Genomic DNA, 17,582 nt, shown 5'->3' with positions numbered 1-17,582 from the left:
AGACAGTCCATCAGTAGACTACAGTGTGTAACATACAGTCCATCAGTAGACTACAGTGTGTAACAGACAGTCCATCAGTAGACTACAGTGTGTAACATACAGTCCATCAGTAGACTACAGTGTGTAACATACAGTCCATCAGTAGACTACAGTGTGTAACAGACAGTCCATCAGTAGACTACAGTGTGTAACAGACAGTCCATCAGTAGACTACAGTGTGTAACAGACAGTCCATCAGTAGACTACAGTGTGTAACATACAGTCCATCAGTAGACTACAGTGTGTAACATACAGTCCATCAGTAGACTACAGTGTGTAACATACAGTCCATCAGTAGACTACAGTGTGTAACAGACAGTCCATCAGTAGACTACAGTGTGTAACATACAGTCCATCAGTAGACTACAGTGTGTAACATACAGTCCATCAGTAGACTACAGTGTGTAACAGACAGTCCATCAGTAGACTACAGTGTGTAACAGACAGTCCATCAGTAGACTACAGTGTGTAACAGACAGTCCATCAGTAGACTACAGTGTGTAACAGACAGTCCATCAGTAGACTACAGTGTGTAACATACAGTCCATCAGTAGACTACAGTGTGTAACATACAGTCCATCAGTAGACTACAGTGTGTAACATACAGTCCATCAGTAGACTACAGTGTGTAACATACAGTCCATCAGTAGACTACAGTGTGTAACATACAGTCCATCAGTAGACTACAGTGTGTAACAGACAGTCCATCAGTAGACTACAGTGTGTAACAGACAGTCCATCAGTAGACTACAGTGTGTAACATACAGTCCATCAGTAGACATACAGAGCAGACAGACAGGTCAAACCAGAGCAGACAGACCAGAACAGACAGATAGAGCAGGGCAGACAGACAGAGCAGACAGACAGGCCAGAGCAGGCCAGACCAGAGCAGACAGACAGAGCAGACAGACAGAGCAGACAGACAGGCCAGAGCAGGCCAGACCAGAGCAGACAGACAGAGCAGACAGACAGGTCAGAGCAGACAGACAGAGCAGACAGACAGACAGTGCAGACAGACCAGACCAGACCAGAGCAGACAGACAGAGTAGACAGACAGGTCAGAGCAGACAGACAGGTCAGAGCAGACAGACAGAACAGACAGACAGGCCAGACCAGAGTAGACAGACAGAGCAGACAGACAGGCCAGAGCAGAGCAGACGATGCAGGTGTCCTGTTCTACATGATGCTGCATGTTGGCACAATGTGAGCAGAGGGCAGCCTTTCTAACAGCTAGAAAGGCCAACACATCACATCAGCAGTAATATGAGAATTCTCTCTCCACTGTCATTAACCGTCAGGGACACCCCAGGAGGCAGGAGGGGGAGCGGTCTAATGGAATATAGAACCTTCTAGCATCCCAATGTCTAGGCTCTATGGAACCTTCTAGAATCACAACGTCCAGGTTCTATGCAACCTTCTAGAATCAGAATGTTTAGGTTCTATGAAACCTTCTAGAATCATAACAGTTAGGTTCTATGGAACCTTCTAGAATCAGAACACCCAGGTTCTATGGAACCTTCTAGAATCAGAACGTTTAGGTTCTATGGAACCTTCAAGAATCTGAATGTTTAGGTGCTATGGAACCTTCTAGAATCACAGCATCCAGGTTCTATGGAACCTTCTAGAATCAGAATGTTTAGGTTCTATGGAACCTTCTAGAATCAGAACATTTAGGTTCTATAGAGCCTTCTAGAATCAGAACAGCAAGGATCTTGGAACCTTCTAGAATCAGAACACCCAGGTTGTATGGAACCTTTTAGAATCAGAATGTTTAGGTTCTATGGATCCTTCTAGAATAGGAACATTTAGGTTCTATGGAACCTTCTAGAATCGGAACACCCAGGTTCTATGGAACCTTCTAGAATCTGAATGTTTAGGTGCTATGGAACCTTCTAGAATCACAACATACAGGTTCTATGGAACCTTCTAGAATCAGAACATTCAGGAAAACAACTGAAAAATCTATGTCAGAGCAGAGAGCCTCTGATCCTTCTACATCCCATTACATGGCTTTGGAAAATATACATGACACACAAGATTAAGAGACCAGCAGGACAGAGACAGGATTGGGATGAGGAGAGGGTGGGCTGTTTCCATACAAGAGAACATCTCTATGACTGTCATACCACCAACCAAGAGGTACACACACACACACACACACACACACACACACACACACCTGGTTTTACTGTAAGAGAGAAAGCTCATCTGACCTCCTCTCACATCGTGTACTGTAGGTCTTTAAAACGAGGCAAACATTGTGTTGGGGTTATTTTTAAGGTACTTAGACTGGGGATGATTCATTAGCTGAGGAAACGAGCTGCTGTATGTTTTACTGTTTGACGACTAGGATTTGGTTCAACAGCCTCTTAGGAGTCACTACATTTAACATCATGTATCCTGTTGTTTTACAGTATTTCACAAGGACACCGCTAACAGTAGCTAAGCCTCCCATTCTGGGGGAATGTTGACAGTTGAAAAGGGATTTTAGTTGCTGCCCTGTACTTTCCCAGCAGCATACCACCCTACATCCCACTGCTGGCTTGCCTCTGAAGCTAAGCAGGGTTGGTCCTGGATGGGAGACCAGATGCTGCTGGAAGTGGTGTTGGAGGGCCAGTAGGAGGCACTCTTTCCTCTGGTTCCCCCAAGAATATCTCAATTCCCCAGGGCAGTGATTAGGGACATTGTCCTGTGTAAGGTGCTGTCTTTCAGATGGCATGTTAAACTGGTGTCCTGACTCTCTGAGGTCACTGAAGATCCCAGGGCATGTATTGTAAGAGTAAGGGGTGTTAACCCCAGTGTCCTGGTTAAATTCCCAATCTGGTCCTCGTACCATCACGGCCACCTAATCATCCCCAGCTTACAATTGGCTCGTTCAATTGCCATGGCTGTGTTCTCTGTGGTTCTGGGCCTGCTGTGGCTGTGTGCTGTGTGATTCTGGGCCTACCGTGTCTGTGTGCTGTGTGGTTCTGGGCCTGCCGTGTCTGTGTGCTGTGTCGTTCTGGGCCTGCTGTGGCTGTGTGCTGTGTGATTCTGGGCCTACCGTGTCTGTGTGCTGTGTGGTTCTGGGCCTGCTGTGGCTGTGTGCTCTGTAGTTCTGTGCTCTGCCACCACTGTGTCATGGTTAGGAAACTGTCTGGCTCTGAACAGTGTTTCCCAAACTTGGTCCTCCAATAAGCTCCAACTCTACACAGTTTACTTGACAAACACACCTAATTCAACTCATTGCAGGCTTGATGATTAGTTGACCAGTTGAATCAGATGTGCTTGTCCAGGGTTACAATAACAATGTGTTCTGTTGGTGGTACTGGAGGACCAGGGTTGGGCTGTTGGTGGTACTGGAGGACCAGGGTTGGGCTGTTGGTGGTACTGGAGGACCAGGGTTGGGCTGTTGGTGGTACTGGAGGACCAGGGTTGGGCTGTTGGTGGTACTGGAGGACCAGGGTTGGGCTGTTGTTGGTACTGGAGGACCAGGGTTGGGGGTACTGGAGAACCAGGGTTGGTGGTACTGGAGGACCAAATTTGGGCTGTTGGTGGTACTGGACGACCAGGGTTGGTGGCTGACTAAACACACACACACACACACACACACACACACACACACACACACACACACACACACATAGTGCTGCAACTCTGTCACCTGATGCAACTCTGTCACCTTTGTTCTATATCAGTGTTTTCCAACCCTGGTCCTCCAGTACCCCCAACCCTGGTCCTCCAGTACCCCCAACCCTGGTCCTCCAGTACCCCCAACCCTGGTCCTCCAGTACCACCAACCCTGGTCCTCCAGTACCCCCAACCCTGGTCATCCAGTACCCCCAACCCTGGTCCTCCAGTACCACCAACCCTGGTCCTCCAGTAACACCAACCCTGGTCCTCCAGTACCCCCAACCCTGGTCCTCCAGTACCACCAACCCTGGTCCTCCAATACCCCCAACCCTGGTCCTCCAGTACCCCCAACCCTGGTCCTCCAGTACCCCCAACCCTGGTCCTCCAGTACCCCCAACCCTGGTCCTCCAGTACCCCCAACCCTGGTCCTCCAGTACCCCCAACCCTGGTCCTCCAATACCCCCAACCCTGGTCCTCCAGTACCCCCAACCCTGGTCATCCAGTACCCCCAACCCTGGTCCTCCAGTACCACCAACCCTGGCCCTCCAGTACCCCCAACCCTGGTCCTCCAGTACCCCCAACCCTGGTCCTCCAGTACCCCCAACCCTGGTCCTCCAGTACCCCCAACCCTGGTCCTCCAGTACCACCAACCCTGGTCCTCCAGTACCCCCAACCCTGGTCCTCCAGTACCCCCAACCCTGGTCCTCCAGTACCCCCAACCCTGGTCCTCCAGTACCCCCAACCCTGGTCCTCCAGTACCACCAACCCTGGTCCTCCAGTACCCCCAACCCTGGTCCTCCAGTACACCCAACCCTGGTCCTCCAGTACCCCCAACCCTGGTCCTCCAGTACCACCAACCCTGGTCCTCCAGTACCCCCAACCCTGGTCCTCCAGTACCACCAACCCTGGTCCTCCAGTACCCCCAACCCTGGTCCTCCAGTACCCCCAACCCTGGTCCTCCAGTACCCCCAACCCTGGTCCTCCAGTACCACCAACCCTGGTCCTCCAGTACCCCCAACCCTGGTCATCCAGTACCCCCAACCCTGGTCCTCCAGTACCACCAACCCTGGTCCTCCAGTAACACCAACCCTGGTCCTCCAGTACCCCCAACCCTGGTCCTCCAGTACCACCAACCCTGGTCCTCCAATACCCCCAACCCTGGTCCTCCAGTACCCCCAACCCTGGTCCTCCAGTACCCCCAACCCTGGTCCTCCAGTACCCCCAACCCTGGTCCTCCAATACCCCCAACCCTGGTCCTCCAGTACCCCCAACCCTGGTCCTCCAATACCCCCAACCCTGGTCCTCCAGTACCCCCAACCCTGGTCATCCAGTACCCCCAACCCTGGTCCTCCAGTACCACCAACCCTGGTCCTCCAGTACCCCCAACCCTGGTCCTCCAGTACCCCCAACCCTGGTCCTCCAGTACCCCCAACCCTGGTCCTCCAGTACCCCCAACCCTGGTCCTCCAGTACCACCAACCCTGGTCCTCCAGTACCCCCAACCCTGGTCCTCCAGTACCCCCAACCCTGGTCCTCCAGTACCCCCAACCCTGGTCCTCCAGTACCCCCAACCCTGGTCCTCCAGTACCACCAACCCTGGTCCTCCAGTACCCCCAACCCTGGTCCTCCAGTACACCCAACCCTGGTCCTCCAGTACCCCCAACCCTGGTCCTCCAGTACCACCAACCCTGGTCCTCCAGTACCCCCAACCCTGGTCCTCCAGTACCACCAACCCTGGTCCTCCAGTACCCCCAACCCTGGTCCTCCAGTACCCCCAACCCTGGTCCTCCAGTACCCCCAACCCTGGTCCTCCAGTACCACCAACCCTGGTCCTCCAGTACCCCCAACCCTGGTCCTCCAGTACCACCAACCCTGGTCCTCCAGTACCCCCAACCCTGGTCCTCCAGTACCCCCAACCCTGGTCCTCCAGTACCCCCAACCCTGGTCCTCCAGTACCCCCAAACCTGGTCCTCCAGTACCCCCAAACCTGGTCCTCCAGTACACCCAACCCTGGTCCTCCAGTACAACCAACCCTGGTCCTCCAGTACACCCAACTCTGGTCCTCCAGTACCCCCAACCCTGGTCCTCCAGTACCCCCAACCCTGGTCCTCCAGTACCCCCAACCCTGGTCCTCCAGTACACCCAACCCTGGTCCTCCAGTACACCCAACCCTGAAAAACACTGATATAGAACAAAGATATCAGGTGACAGAGTTGAGGCACTATGTATGTATGTATGTATGTACAGTGCCTTGCGAAAGTATTCGGCCCCCTTGAACTTTGCGACCTTTTGCCACATTTCAGGCTTCAAACATAAAGATATAAAACTGTATTTTTTTGTGAAGAATCAACAACAAGTGGGACACAATCATGAAGTGGAACGACATTTATTGGATATTTCAAACTTTTTTAACAAATCAAAAACTGAAAAATTGGGCGTGCAAAATTATTCAGCCCCCTTAAGTTAATACTTTGTAGCGCCACCTTTTGCTGCGATTACAGCTGTAAGTCGCTTGGGGTATGTCTCTATCAGTTTTGCACATCGAGAGACTGACATTTTTTCCCATTCCTCCTTGCAAAACAGCTCGAGCTCAGTGAGGTTGGATGGAGAGCATTTGTGAACAGCAGTTTTCAGTTCTTTCCACAGATTCTCGATTGGATTCAGGTCTGGACTTTGACTTGGCCATTCTAACACCTGGATATGTTTATTATTGAACCATTCCATTGTAGATTTTGCTTTATGTTTTGGATCATTGTCTTGTTGGAAGACAAATCTCCGTCCCAGTCTCAGGTCTTTTGCAGACTCCATCAGGTTTTCTTCCAGAATGGTCCTGTATTTGGCTCCATCCATCTTCCCATCAATTTTAACCATCTTCCCTGTCCCTGCTGAAGAAAAGCAGGCCCAAACCATGATGCTGCCACCACCATGTTTGACAGTGGGGATGGTGTGTTCAGCTGTGTTGCTTTTACGCCAAACATAACGTTTTGCATTGTTGCCAAAAAGTTCAGTTTTGGTTTCATCTGACCAGAGCACCTTCTTCCACATGTTTGGTGTGTCTCCCAGGTGGCTTGTGGCAAACTTTAAACGACACTTTTTATGGATATCTTTAAGAAATGGCTTTCTTCTTGCCACTCTTCCATAAAGGCCAGATTTGTGCAATATACGACTGATTGTTGTCCTATGGACAGAGTCTCCCACCTCAGCTGTAGATCTCTGCAGTTCATCCAGAGTGATCATGGGCCTCTTGGCTGCATCTCTGATCAGTCTTCTCCTTGGATGAGCTGAAAGTTTAGAGGGACGGCCAGGTCTTGGTAGATTTGCAGTGGTCTGATACTCCTTCCATTTCAATATTATCGCTTGCACAGTGCTCCTTGGGATGTTTAAAGCTTGGGAAATCTTTATGTATCCAAATCCGGCTTTAAACTTCTTCACAACAGTATCTCGGACCTGCCTGGTGTGTTCCTTGTTCTTCATGATGCTCTCTGCGCTTTTAACGGACCTCATTCAGAGATCCTCACTGAACTTCTGGAGAGAGTTTGCTGCACTGAAAGTAAAGAGGCTGAATAATTTTGCACGCCCAATTGTTCAGTTTTTGATTTGTTAAAAAAGTTTTAAATATCCAATAAATGTCGTTCCATTTCATGATTGTGTCCCACTTGTTGTTGATTCTTCACAAAAAAATACAGTTTTATATCTTTATGTTTGAAGCCTGAAATGTGGCAAAAGGTCGCAAAGTTCAAGGGGGCCGAATACTTTCGCAAGGCACTGTATAGTTTGTTAACAAAAAATTTGTGGAGTGGTTGAAAAACGAGTTTTAATGACTCCAACCTAAGTGTAGGTAAACTTCCGACTTCATCTGTATGTCTCTATCTCTCTAGTTACAGTAATTATTCAGTGTCCTCAGTAATTATTCAGTAATTATTCAGTAATTATTCAGTAATTATTCAGTGTCCTCAGTAATTATTGGGACAGTGAAGCATGATTTTTTCTTATGGCTCTATACTTCAAAAGTTTGGATTTGAAATCAAACAATGACAATGAGCTTAAAGTGCAGACTGTCAGCTTTAATTTGAGGGTATTTAAATCCATATCGGGTGAACTGTTTAGAAATGACAGCATGTTTTGTACATAGTCACCCCATCTATCACACTGCAGGTGAAAGGTGCAACATGGACAAGACTTCCCATCCTGCCCACCCCCATCCTCCCCCCTCCATTAGTGTCAGCTTTCCAGAGAGGTTTGGAATATGGACAACCCTCCTCTATTCCCTCACACCCTGCCCTGCCCCCCCCCCCCCCCCCCCCCCTCTCTCCTCTCACCTATCAGTGTCATATTTCTGGGAGTGGGCAGATGGGGGACAGGACAGGAAGTGCTGTGGGGGTGGTAGAGGCTAGATGGTAGGGAGGTAGAGGTCAGGACAGGGAGTGATGTGGTGGTGGTAGAGGCTAGATGGTAGGGAGATAGAGGTAGAGGTCAGGGAGTGATGTGGGGGTGGTAGAGGCTAGATGGTAGGGAGGCAGAGGTCCGGGGAACAGGGAGTGCTGTGGGAGTGGTAGAAGCTAGATGGTAGGGAGGTAGAGGTCATGGGGGCAGGGAGTGCTGTGGTGGTGGTAGAGGCTAGATTGTAGAGAGGTAGAGGTCAGGGGGACAGGAAGTGCTGTGGGGTGGTAGAGGCTAGATGGTAGAGAGGTAGAGGTCAGGGGGACAGGGTGATGGCCTACGTAAGCACAGTCCTAAAGGGCTGACCTTGTGTCTGTCCTGTCCTGCTGTCCTGTCCTGCAGCCCGGTGGACTGTGGGGACTCTGACTCGTCCCCTCCACACTTGAGCTAATGGAGAAGCAGTCTGCATCACTTTATCTCTCTCTCTCTCTCTCTCTCTCTCTCTCTCTCCAACCCTCTCCATCCCCCCGTCTCTCTCCATCCCACTGTCTTCAGCTCGCTCTTTTTCTTCACCCCTCTCTCTCTCTCTCGCCCTCTCTCGCTCTAGCTCTGCCTCTCTGTCTCTAGATTTGTATCTAACAGATTTGTATCTCTGTCTCTAACTCTGTCTCTAGCTTTGTCTCTCTCTCTCTCTGTCTCCCCAACCAACACTCTGTCTGACTCCTGGTAACACCAAGTTACACTTACAGCACTGGTAACCTCACGCTGTCTGTCTCCCATCCAGTTGAACAGGACAGACGTTACTGGTAACCTCACGCTGTATGTCTTCCATCCAGCAAGACAGTTGAACAGGACAGACATTACTGGTAACCTCACGCTGTCTGTCTCCCATCCAGTTGAACAGGACAGACGTTACTGGTAACCTCACGCTCTCTGTCTCCCATCCAGCAAGACAGGACAGACGTTACTGGTAACCTCACGCTGTCTGTCTTCCATCCAGCAAGACAGTTGAACAGGACAGACGTTACTGGTAACCTCACGCTGTCTGTCTCCCATCCAGCAAGACAGGACAGACGTTACTGGTAACCTCACGCTGTCTGTCTTCCATCCAGCAAGACAGTTGAACAGGACAGACGTTACTGGTAACCTCACACTGTCTGTCTCCCATCCAGCAAGACAGTTGAACAGGACAGACGTTACTGGTAACCTCACGCTGTCTGTCTCCCATCCAGCAAGACAGGACAGACGTTACTGGTAACCTCACGCTGTCTGTCTCCCATCCAGCAAGACAGGACAGACGTTACTGGTAACCTCACGCTGTCTGTCTTCCATCCAGTTGAACAGGACAGACGTTACTGGTGACCTCACGCTGTCTGTCTTCCATCCAGCAAGACAGTTGAACAGGACAGACGTTACTGGTAACCTCACGCTGTCTGTCTCCCATCCAGTTAAACAGGACAGACGTTACTGGTAACCTCACGCTGTCTGTCTTCCATCCAGCAAGACAGTTGAACAGGACAGACGTTACTGGTAACCTCACGCTGTCTGTCTCCCATCCAGCAAGACAGTTGAACAGGACAGACGTTACTGGTAACCTCACGCTGTCTGTCTTCCATCCAGCAAGACAGTTGAACAGGACAGACGTTACTGGTAACCTCACGCTGTCTGTCTCCCATCCAGCAAGACAGTTAAACAGGACAGACGTTACTGGTTACTGTTGCTTGCACTTGTGAAACTTTGTAATGACAGTGTGTTGGAGCTTCTTCTTCCTGCAAAGCAATCTCTAGATGTGTGAATGCATTTCTCTTTTAAGAGGGAAACGGTTGCAACATTAGGCAGGAGAACAGTGTAGTGTACTTCTAACACAGTGTTGTGTCAACACCTTGGTGTGAAGAGGTCCAGTATCAGTTATATACTTCTAACACAGTGTTGTGTCAACACCTTGGTGTGAAGAGGTCCAGTATCAGTTATATACTTCTAACACAGTGTCAACACCTTGGTGTGAAGAGGTCCAGTATCAGTTATATACTTCTAACACAGTGTCAACACCTTGGTGTGAAGAGGGAAGCCACACATCCCATGTCCAGTATCAGTTATATACTTCTAACACAGTGTCAACACCTTGGTGTGAAGAGGTCCAGTATCAGGTATATACTTCTAACAGTGTTGTGTCAACACCTTGGTGTGAAGAGGTCCAGTATCAGTTATATACTTCTAACAGTGTTGTGTCAACACCTTGGTGTGAAGAGGTCCAGTATCAGTTATATACTTCTAACACAGTGTTGTGTCAACACCTTGGTGTGAAGAGGTCCAGTATCAGTTATATACTTCTAACAGTGTTGTGTCAACACCTTGGTGTGAAGAGGTCCAGTATCAGTTATATACTTCTAACACAGTGTCGTGTCAACACCTTGGTGTGAAGAGGTCCAGTATCAGTTATATACTTCTAACACAGTGTCGTGTCAACACCTTGGTGTGAAGAGGTCCAGTATCAGTTATATACTTCTAACACAGTGTTGTGTCAACACCTTGGTGTGAAGAGGTCCAGTATCAGTTATATACTTCTAACAGTGTTGTGTCAACACCTTGGTGTGAAGAGGTCCAGTATCAGTTATATACTTCTAACACAGTGTCAACACCTTGGTGTGAAGAGGTCCAGTATCAGTTATATACTTCTAACACAGTGTCAACACCTTGGTGTGAAGAGGTCCAGTATCAGTTATATACTTCTAACACAGTGTCAACACCTTGGTGTGAAGAGGTCCAGTATCAGTTATATACTTCTAACAGTGTTGTGTCAACACCTTGGTGTGAAGAGGTCCAGTATCAGTTATATACTTCTAACACAGTGTCAACACCTTGGTGTGAAGAGGTCCAGTATCAGTTATATACTTCTAACACAGTGTCAACACCTTGGTGTGAAGAGGGAAGCCACACATCCCATGTCCAGTATCAGTTATATACTTCTAACACAGTGTCAACACCTTGGTGTGAAGAGGTCCAGTATCAGTTATATACTTCTAACACAGTGTCAACACCTTGGTGTGAAGAGGTCCAGTATCAGTTATATACTTCTAACACAGTGTCAACACCTTGGTGTGAAGAGGTCCAGTATCAGTTATATACTTCTAACACAGTGTCAACACCTTGGTGTGAAGAGGTCCAGTATCAGTTATATACTTCTAACACAGTGTCAACACCTTGGTGTGAAGAGGGAAGCCACACATCCCATGTCCAGTATCAGTTATATACTTCTAACACAGTGTCAACACCTTGGTGTGAAGAGGTCCAGTATCAGTTATATACTTCTAACACAGTGTCAACACCTTGGTGTGAAGAGGTCCAGTATCAGTTATATACTTCTAACAGTGTTGTGTCAACACCTTGGTGTGAAGAGGTCCAGTATCAGTTATATACTTCTAACAGTGTTGTGTCAACACCTTGGTGTGAAGAGGTCCAGTATCAGTTATATACTTCTAACAGTGTTGTGTCAACACCTTGGTGTGAAGAGGTCCAGTATCAGTTATATACTTCTAACACAGTGTCAACACCTTGGTGTGAAGAGGTCCAGTATCAGTTATATACTTCTAACAGAGTCGTGTCAACACCTTGGTGTGAAGAGGTCCAGTATCAGTTATATACTTCTAACAGTGTTGTGTCAACACCTTGGTGTGAAGAGGTCCAGTATCAGTTATATACTTCTAACACAGTGTCAACACCTTGGTGTGAAGAGGTCCAGTATCAGTTATATACTTCTAACACAGTGTCAACACCTTGGTGTGAAGAGGTCCAGTATCAGTTATATACTTCTAACACAGTGTCAACACCTTGGTGTGAAGAGGTCCAGTATCAGTTATATACTTCTAACAGAGTTGTGTCAACACCTTGGTGTGAAGAGGTCCAGTAGTTATCAAGCCAAGAGAGGACAGTTCCTTTATAACTGAGCTTTATTGACACACCACAAAGATGAATGGCTAACAGCAGCAGGGGCTGGTTGAGGTCTGTTAAGAGACCACCCTGCTGGCTGTTGACCAACGGGGCTGGCTGAGGTCTGTTAAGAGACCACCCTGCTGTCTGTTGACCAACGGGGCTGGTTGAGGTCTGTTAAGAGACCACCCTGCTGGCTGTTGACCAACGGGGCTGGCTGCGGTCTTAAGAGACCACCCTGCTGACTGTTGACCAACGGGGCTGGTTGAGGTCTGTTAAGAGACCACCCTGCTGGCTGTTGACCAACGGGGCTGGCTGCGGTCTGTTAAGAGACCACCCTGCTGGCTGTTGACCAACGGGGCTGGCTGAGGTCTGTTAAGAGACCACCCTGCTGGCTGTTGACCAACGGGGCTGGCTGAGGTCTGTTAAGAGACCACCCTGCTGACTGTTGACCAACGGGGCTGGCTGAGGTCTGTTAAGAGACCACCCTGCTGGCTGTTGACCAACGGGGCTGGCTGAGGTCTGTTAAGAGACCACCCTGCTGGCTGTTGACCAACGGGGCTGGCTGAGGTCTGTTAAGAGACCACCCTGCTGACTGTTGACCAACGGGGCTGGCTGAGGTCTGTTAAGAGACCACCCTGCTGGCTGTTGACCAACGGGGCTGGCTGAGGTCTGTTAAGAGACCACCCTGCTGACTGTTGACCAACGGGGCTGGCTGAGGTCTGTTAAGAGACCACCCTGCTGACTGTTGACCAACGGGGCTGGCTGAGGTCTGTTAAGAGACCACCCTGCTGGCTGTTGACCAACGGGGCTGGCTGCGGTCTGTTAAGAGACCACCCTGCTGACTGTTGACCAACGGGGCTGGCTGAGGTCTGTTAAGAGACCACCCTGCTGGCTGTTGACCAACGAGGCTGGCTGAGGTCTGTTAAGAGACCACCCTGCTGGCTGTTGACCAACGGGGCTGGCTGAGGTCTGTTAAGAGACCACCCTGCTGACTGTTGACCAACGGGGCTGGCTGAGGTCTGTTAAGAGACCACCCTGCTGGCTGTTGACCAATGGGGCTGGCTGAGGTCTGTTAAGAGACCACCCTGCTGACTGTTGACCAACGGGGCTGGCTGAGGTCTGTTAAGAGACCACCCTGCTGACTGTTGACCAACGGGGCTGGCTGCGGTCTGTTAAGAGACCACCCTGCTGGCTGTTGACCAACGGGGCTGGCTGAGGTCTGTTAAGAGACCACCCTGCTGACTGTTGACCAACGGGGCTGGCTGAGGTCTGTTAAGAGACCACCCTGCTGGCTGTTGACCAACGGGGCTGGCTGAGGTCTGTTAAGAGACCACCCTGCTGGCTGTTGACCAACGGGGCTGGCTGAGGTCTGTTAAGAGACCACCCTGCTGACTGTTGACCAACGGGGCTGGCTGAGGTCTGTTAAGAGACCACCCTGCTGGCTGTTGACCAACGGGGCTGGCTGAGGTCTGTTAAGAGACCACCCTGCTGGCTGTTGACCAACGGGGCTGGCTGAGGTCTGTTAAGAGACCACCCTGCTGGCTGTTGACCAACGGGGCTGGTTGTGCAGTTTCAATATGAAGTGTTGTTTGGAAATTAACAGAAAATGAGGGCTGATGTTCTGGTCAGAGGCGATAGGAACGGCTTTAAACCATTTGTCAGCATGGTGTGTCGACATGTCTAATGTAACTCCATGTCTAAGTACAGCAGATTGACATTACCATGTCGACATGCCTAATGTAATTCCATTTCTAAATACAGCAGATTGACGTTACCATGTCGACATGTCTAATGTAACTCCATTTCTAAATACAGCAGATTGACGTTACCATGTCGACATGCCTAATGTAATTCCATTTCTAAATACAGCAGATTGACGTTACCATGTCGACATGCCTAATGTAACTCCATTTCTAAATACAGCAGATTGACGTTACCATGTCGACATGCCTAATGTAATTCCATTTCTAAATACAGCAGATTGACGTTACCATGTCGACATGCCTAATGTAATTCCATTTCTAAGTACAGCAGATTGACGTTACCATGTCGACATGTCTAATGTAACTCCATTTCTAAGTACAGCAGATTGACGTTACCATGTCGACATGTCTAATGTAACTCCATTTCTAAATACAGCAGATTGACGTTACCATGTCGACATGCCTAATGTAATTCCATTTCTAAATACAGCAGATTGACGTTACCATGTCGACATGCCTAATGTAATTCCATTTCTAAGTAGAGCAGATTGACGTTACCATGTCGACATGTCTAATGTAATTCCATGTCTAAGTACAGCAGATTGACGTTACCATGTCGACATGTCTAATGTAACTCCATTTCTAAGTACAGCAGATTGACGTTACCATGTCGACATGTCTAATGTAACTCCATTTCTAAGTAGAGCAGATTGACGTTACCATGTCGACATGTCTAATGTAACTCCATTTCTAAATACAGCAGATTGACGTTACCATGTCGACATGCCTAATGTAATTCCATTTCTAAGTACAGCAGATTGACGTTCCCATGTCGACATGTCTAATGTAATTCCATTTCTAAGTACAGCAGATTGACGTTACCATGTCGACATGCCTAATGTAACTCCATGTCTAAGTACAGCAGATTGACGTTCCCATGTCGACATGTCTAATGTAACTCCATTTCTAAGTACAGCAGATTGACGTTACCATGTCGACATGTCTAATGTAATTCCATTTCTAAGTACAGCAGATTGACGTTACCATGTCGACATGCCTAATGTAACTCCATTTCTAAGTAGAGCAGATTGACGTTACCATGTCGACATGTCTAATATAACTCCATTTCTAAGTAGAGCAGATTGACGTTACCATGTCGACATGCCAAATGTAACTCCATTTCTAAGTAGAGCAAATTGACGTTACCATGTCGACATGTCTAATATAACTCCATTTCTAAGTAGAGCAGATTGACGTTACCATGTCGACATGTCTAATATAACTCCATTTCTAAGTAGAGCAGATTGACGTTACCATGTCGACATGCCTAATGTAACTCTTCCATATTCCTCATTGACTGGATGTTCTACCAGTGGTGTGAGTCTGGTTCATTTCATTCCAGTGTTAAAACCCAATGGAGGTAACTATGACTACAGTATCTGTTATGAAGTGAATCTATGAGAAGGGTGTGAGTCTGGTTCATTTCATCTCAGTGGAGGTAACTATGACTACAGTATCTGTTATGAAGTGAATCTATGAGAAGGGTGTGAGTCTGGTTCATTTCATCCCAGTGGAGGTAACTATGACTACAGTATCTGTTATGAAGTGAATCTATGAGAAGGGTGTGAGTCTGGTTCATTTCATCCCAGTGGAGGTAACTATGACTACAGTATCTGTTATGAAGTGAATCTATGAGAAGGGTGTGAGTCTGGTTCATTTCATCCCAGTGGAGGTAACTATGACTACAGTATCTGTTATGAAGTGAATCTATGAGAAGGGGTTCTCCATTGGTACCCTGTTCTTTCAGGATGGATCCCATTGGTGACTTACCCTGTGGCAGTCTCCCCCAGACAGAACCTCCTGGATGAAGACCGCAGGGCCGTCCGGTCTATTGGAGCCTCCGCCGATGGTGATGCCCAGACTAGAGGAGCGGGCTACAGAGATCAGCTGGATCACACCCTCTCCTGGGTGACTGGAGACAGGAGGAGGATATATTATATACTGTAAGACAGACAGACACGTACAAACTCTCTCAAATACACACCCAGTCACAGCAACACAGGTGAACTAACAGGTGAACTAACAGGTGAACTGACAGGTGAACTGACAGGTGAACTAACAGGTGAACTGACAGGTGAACTGACAGGTGAACTAACAGGTGAACTAACAGGTGAACTAACAGGTGAACTGACAGGTGAACTAACAGGTGAACTAACAGGTGAACTAACAGGTGAACTAACAGGTGAACTAACAGGTAAACCTACAGGTGAACAGACAGGTGAACTAACAGGTGAACTAACAGGTGAACTAACAGGTGAACTGACAGGTGAACTAACAGGTGAACTAACAGGTGAACTAACAGGTGAACTGACAGGTGAACTGACAGGTGAACTGACAGGTGAACTAACAGGTGAACTGACAGGTGAACTAACAGGTGAACTGACAGGTGAACTAACAGGTGAACTAACTGTACAATCCATTCATATGGTAGATACATCAACATCAATGGTTGAACTGTACTATATTGTAGCGAGATTAACACAACTCCTGGCCTCCTTGTCAAGAGGTTTGGATCTCTTGGCGTAGCGGTTAAGGTGTTGGGTTGACAGTCGCTGGACCCCGGTTGAGTCCCAGTCGGGGCTACCCCCTGAATTAGCTACAATAGCTATACCTGAGGGAGCGCAGTAGAGGGTTGTTGTAGGTGCTCTGAGAGCCAGCAGGACTCAAAAGCAAAGGACTCTGGGAGCGTGACGAGGACCCGGACGATGTGCTGTCCAGATATCTGCCTGCTTAGAAAGGAGGAGAGACAGGTAACAGTTAGAGACTGGGAACATTTAGAGACAGATAACAGTTAGAGACAGGTAACAGTTAGAGACAGGGAACAGTTAGAGACAGATAACAGTTAGAGACAGGTAACAGTTAGAGACAGGTAACAGCTAGAGACAGGTAACAGTTAGAGACAGGTAACAGAGACAGGGAACAGTTAGAGACAGGGAACAGTTAGAGACAGGGAACAGTTAGAGACAGATAACAGTTAGAGACAGGGAACAGTTAGAGACAGGTAACAGTTAGAGACAGGTAACAGTTAGAGACAGGTAACAGTTAGAGACAGATAATAGTTAGAGACAGACAACAGTTAGAGACAGATAAGTTAGAGACAGACAACAGTTAGAGACAGATAACAGTTAGAGACAGATAACAGTTAGAGACAGATAACAGTTAGAGACAGGTAACAGTTAGAGACAGGTAACAGTTAGAGACAGGGAACAGTTAGAGACAGGTAACAGTTAGAGACAGGTAACAGGGTCTTGGGATGCGAACAGGGTCTCCAGACGTTCCACCAGAGGGCAGTGTAAATAGGTGCTACTACATGATGAAAGAGGACTGACCCCTCAGTCAGTTTCCTGCCACTACAGATATCCTATTAAATTCTCCGGATGGGAGTAGAGAGCCACTGCCCCTGGACTTCATGAAGCAGTTCCTGACAAGTGTTTAGTTTAGTAAGCTTGATCTCCTCTAAGCTGTAAATAATACTCTGCATGCTGCCCTATGCTATTTATTTTTTAGCCCTGAAATCCAAAAGGAAACGGACAGGAACAGAAATTGCCTGTCTTATAGAAGGGGATGTTACCGTGCTTATATAGTTGTCTTTGATTTGGACATTACAACGCAAAACTAATGTCAGTCTTTAAGAAATGTCTACAATGTTATTCGCTTCATGAAAACATATACTTCCATTGAGATATATTTCCTTGAGATGTCATTGCAATTCACTGACCCAATGATGAAAAACTAGGCTATTCAATGACTCAGTTATGAAAAACTAGGCAATTCAATGACTCAGTTAGAAAAACTAGGCAATTCGATGACTCAGTTGTGAAAAACTAGGCTATTCAATGACTCAGTTAGAAAAACTAGG

The 17,582-nt window shown here is 48.0% G+C and overlaps 1 protein-coding gene across 7 annotated transcripts in view; it reads right to left on the bottom strand.

The window, feature by feature from the left end:
- The window catches only part of LOC139365214 (syntaxin-binding protein 4), a 146,951-nt gene that overhangs the window by 50,017 nt on the left and 79,352 nt on the right, over window positions 1-17,582 (bottom strand). For 6 of the 7 annotated variants that reach the window (XM_071102703.1, XM_071102704.1, XM_071102702.1 and 3 more), the window contains exons 7-8: window positions 16,335-16,452; window positions 15,494-15,635 (exon numbers count right to left, since the gene is read on the bottom strand). In XM_071102703.1, coding sequence (XP_070958804.1) covers window positions 15,494-15,635; window positions 16,335-16,452 — 260 coding nt within the window. The remainder of the gene's footprint in view (window positions 1-15,493; window positions 15,636-16,334; window positions 16,453-17,582) is intronic. The other variant, XM_071102698.1, reaches the window with a different exon arrangement.

Source organism: Oncorhynchus clarkii, chromosome 13 (genome assembly GCF_045791955.1).
Source record: "Oncorhynchus clarkii lewisi isolate Uvic-CL-2024 chromosome 13, UVic_Ocla_1.0, whole genome shotgun sequence".
NCBI lineage: Eukaryota > Metazoa > Chordata > Actinopteri > Salmoniformes > Salmonidae > Oncorhynchus > Oncorhynchus clarkii.
Note: the sequence above shows the minus strand (reverse complement) of the source record. Positions and strands in the feature narration are given on the sequence as shown.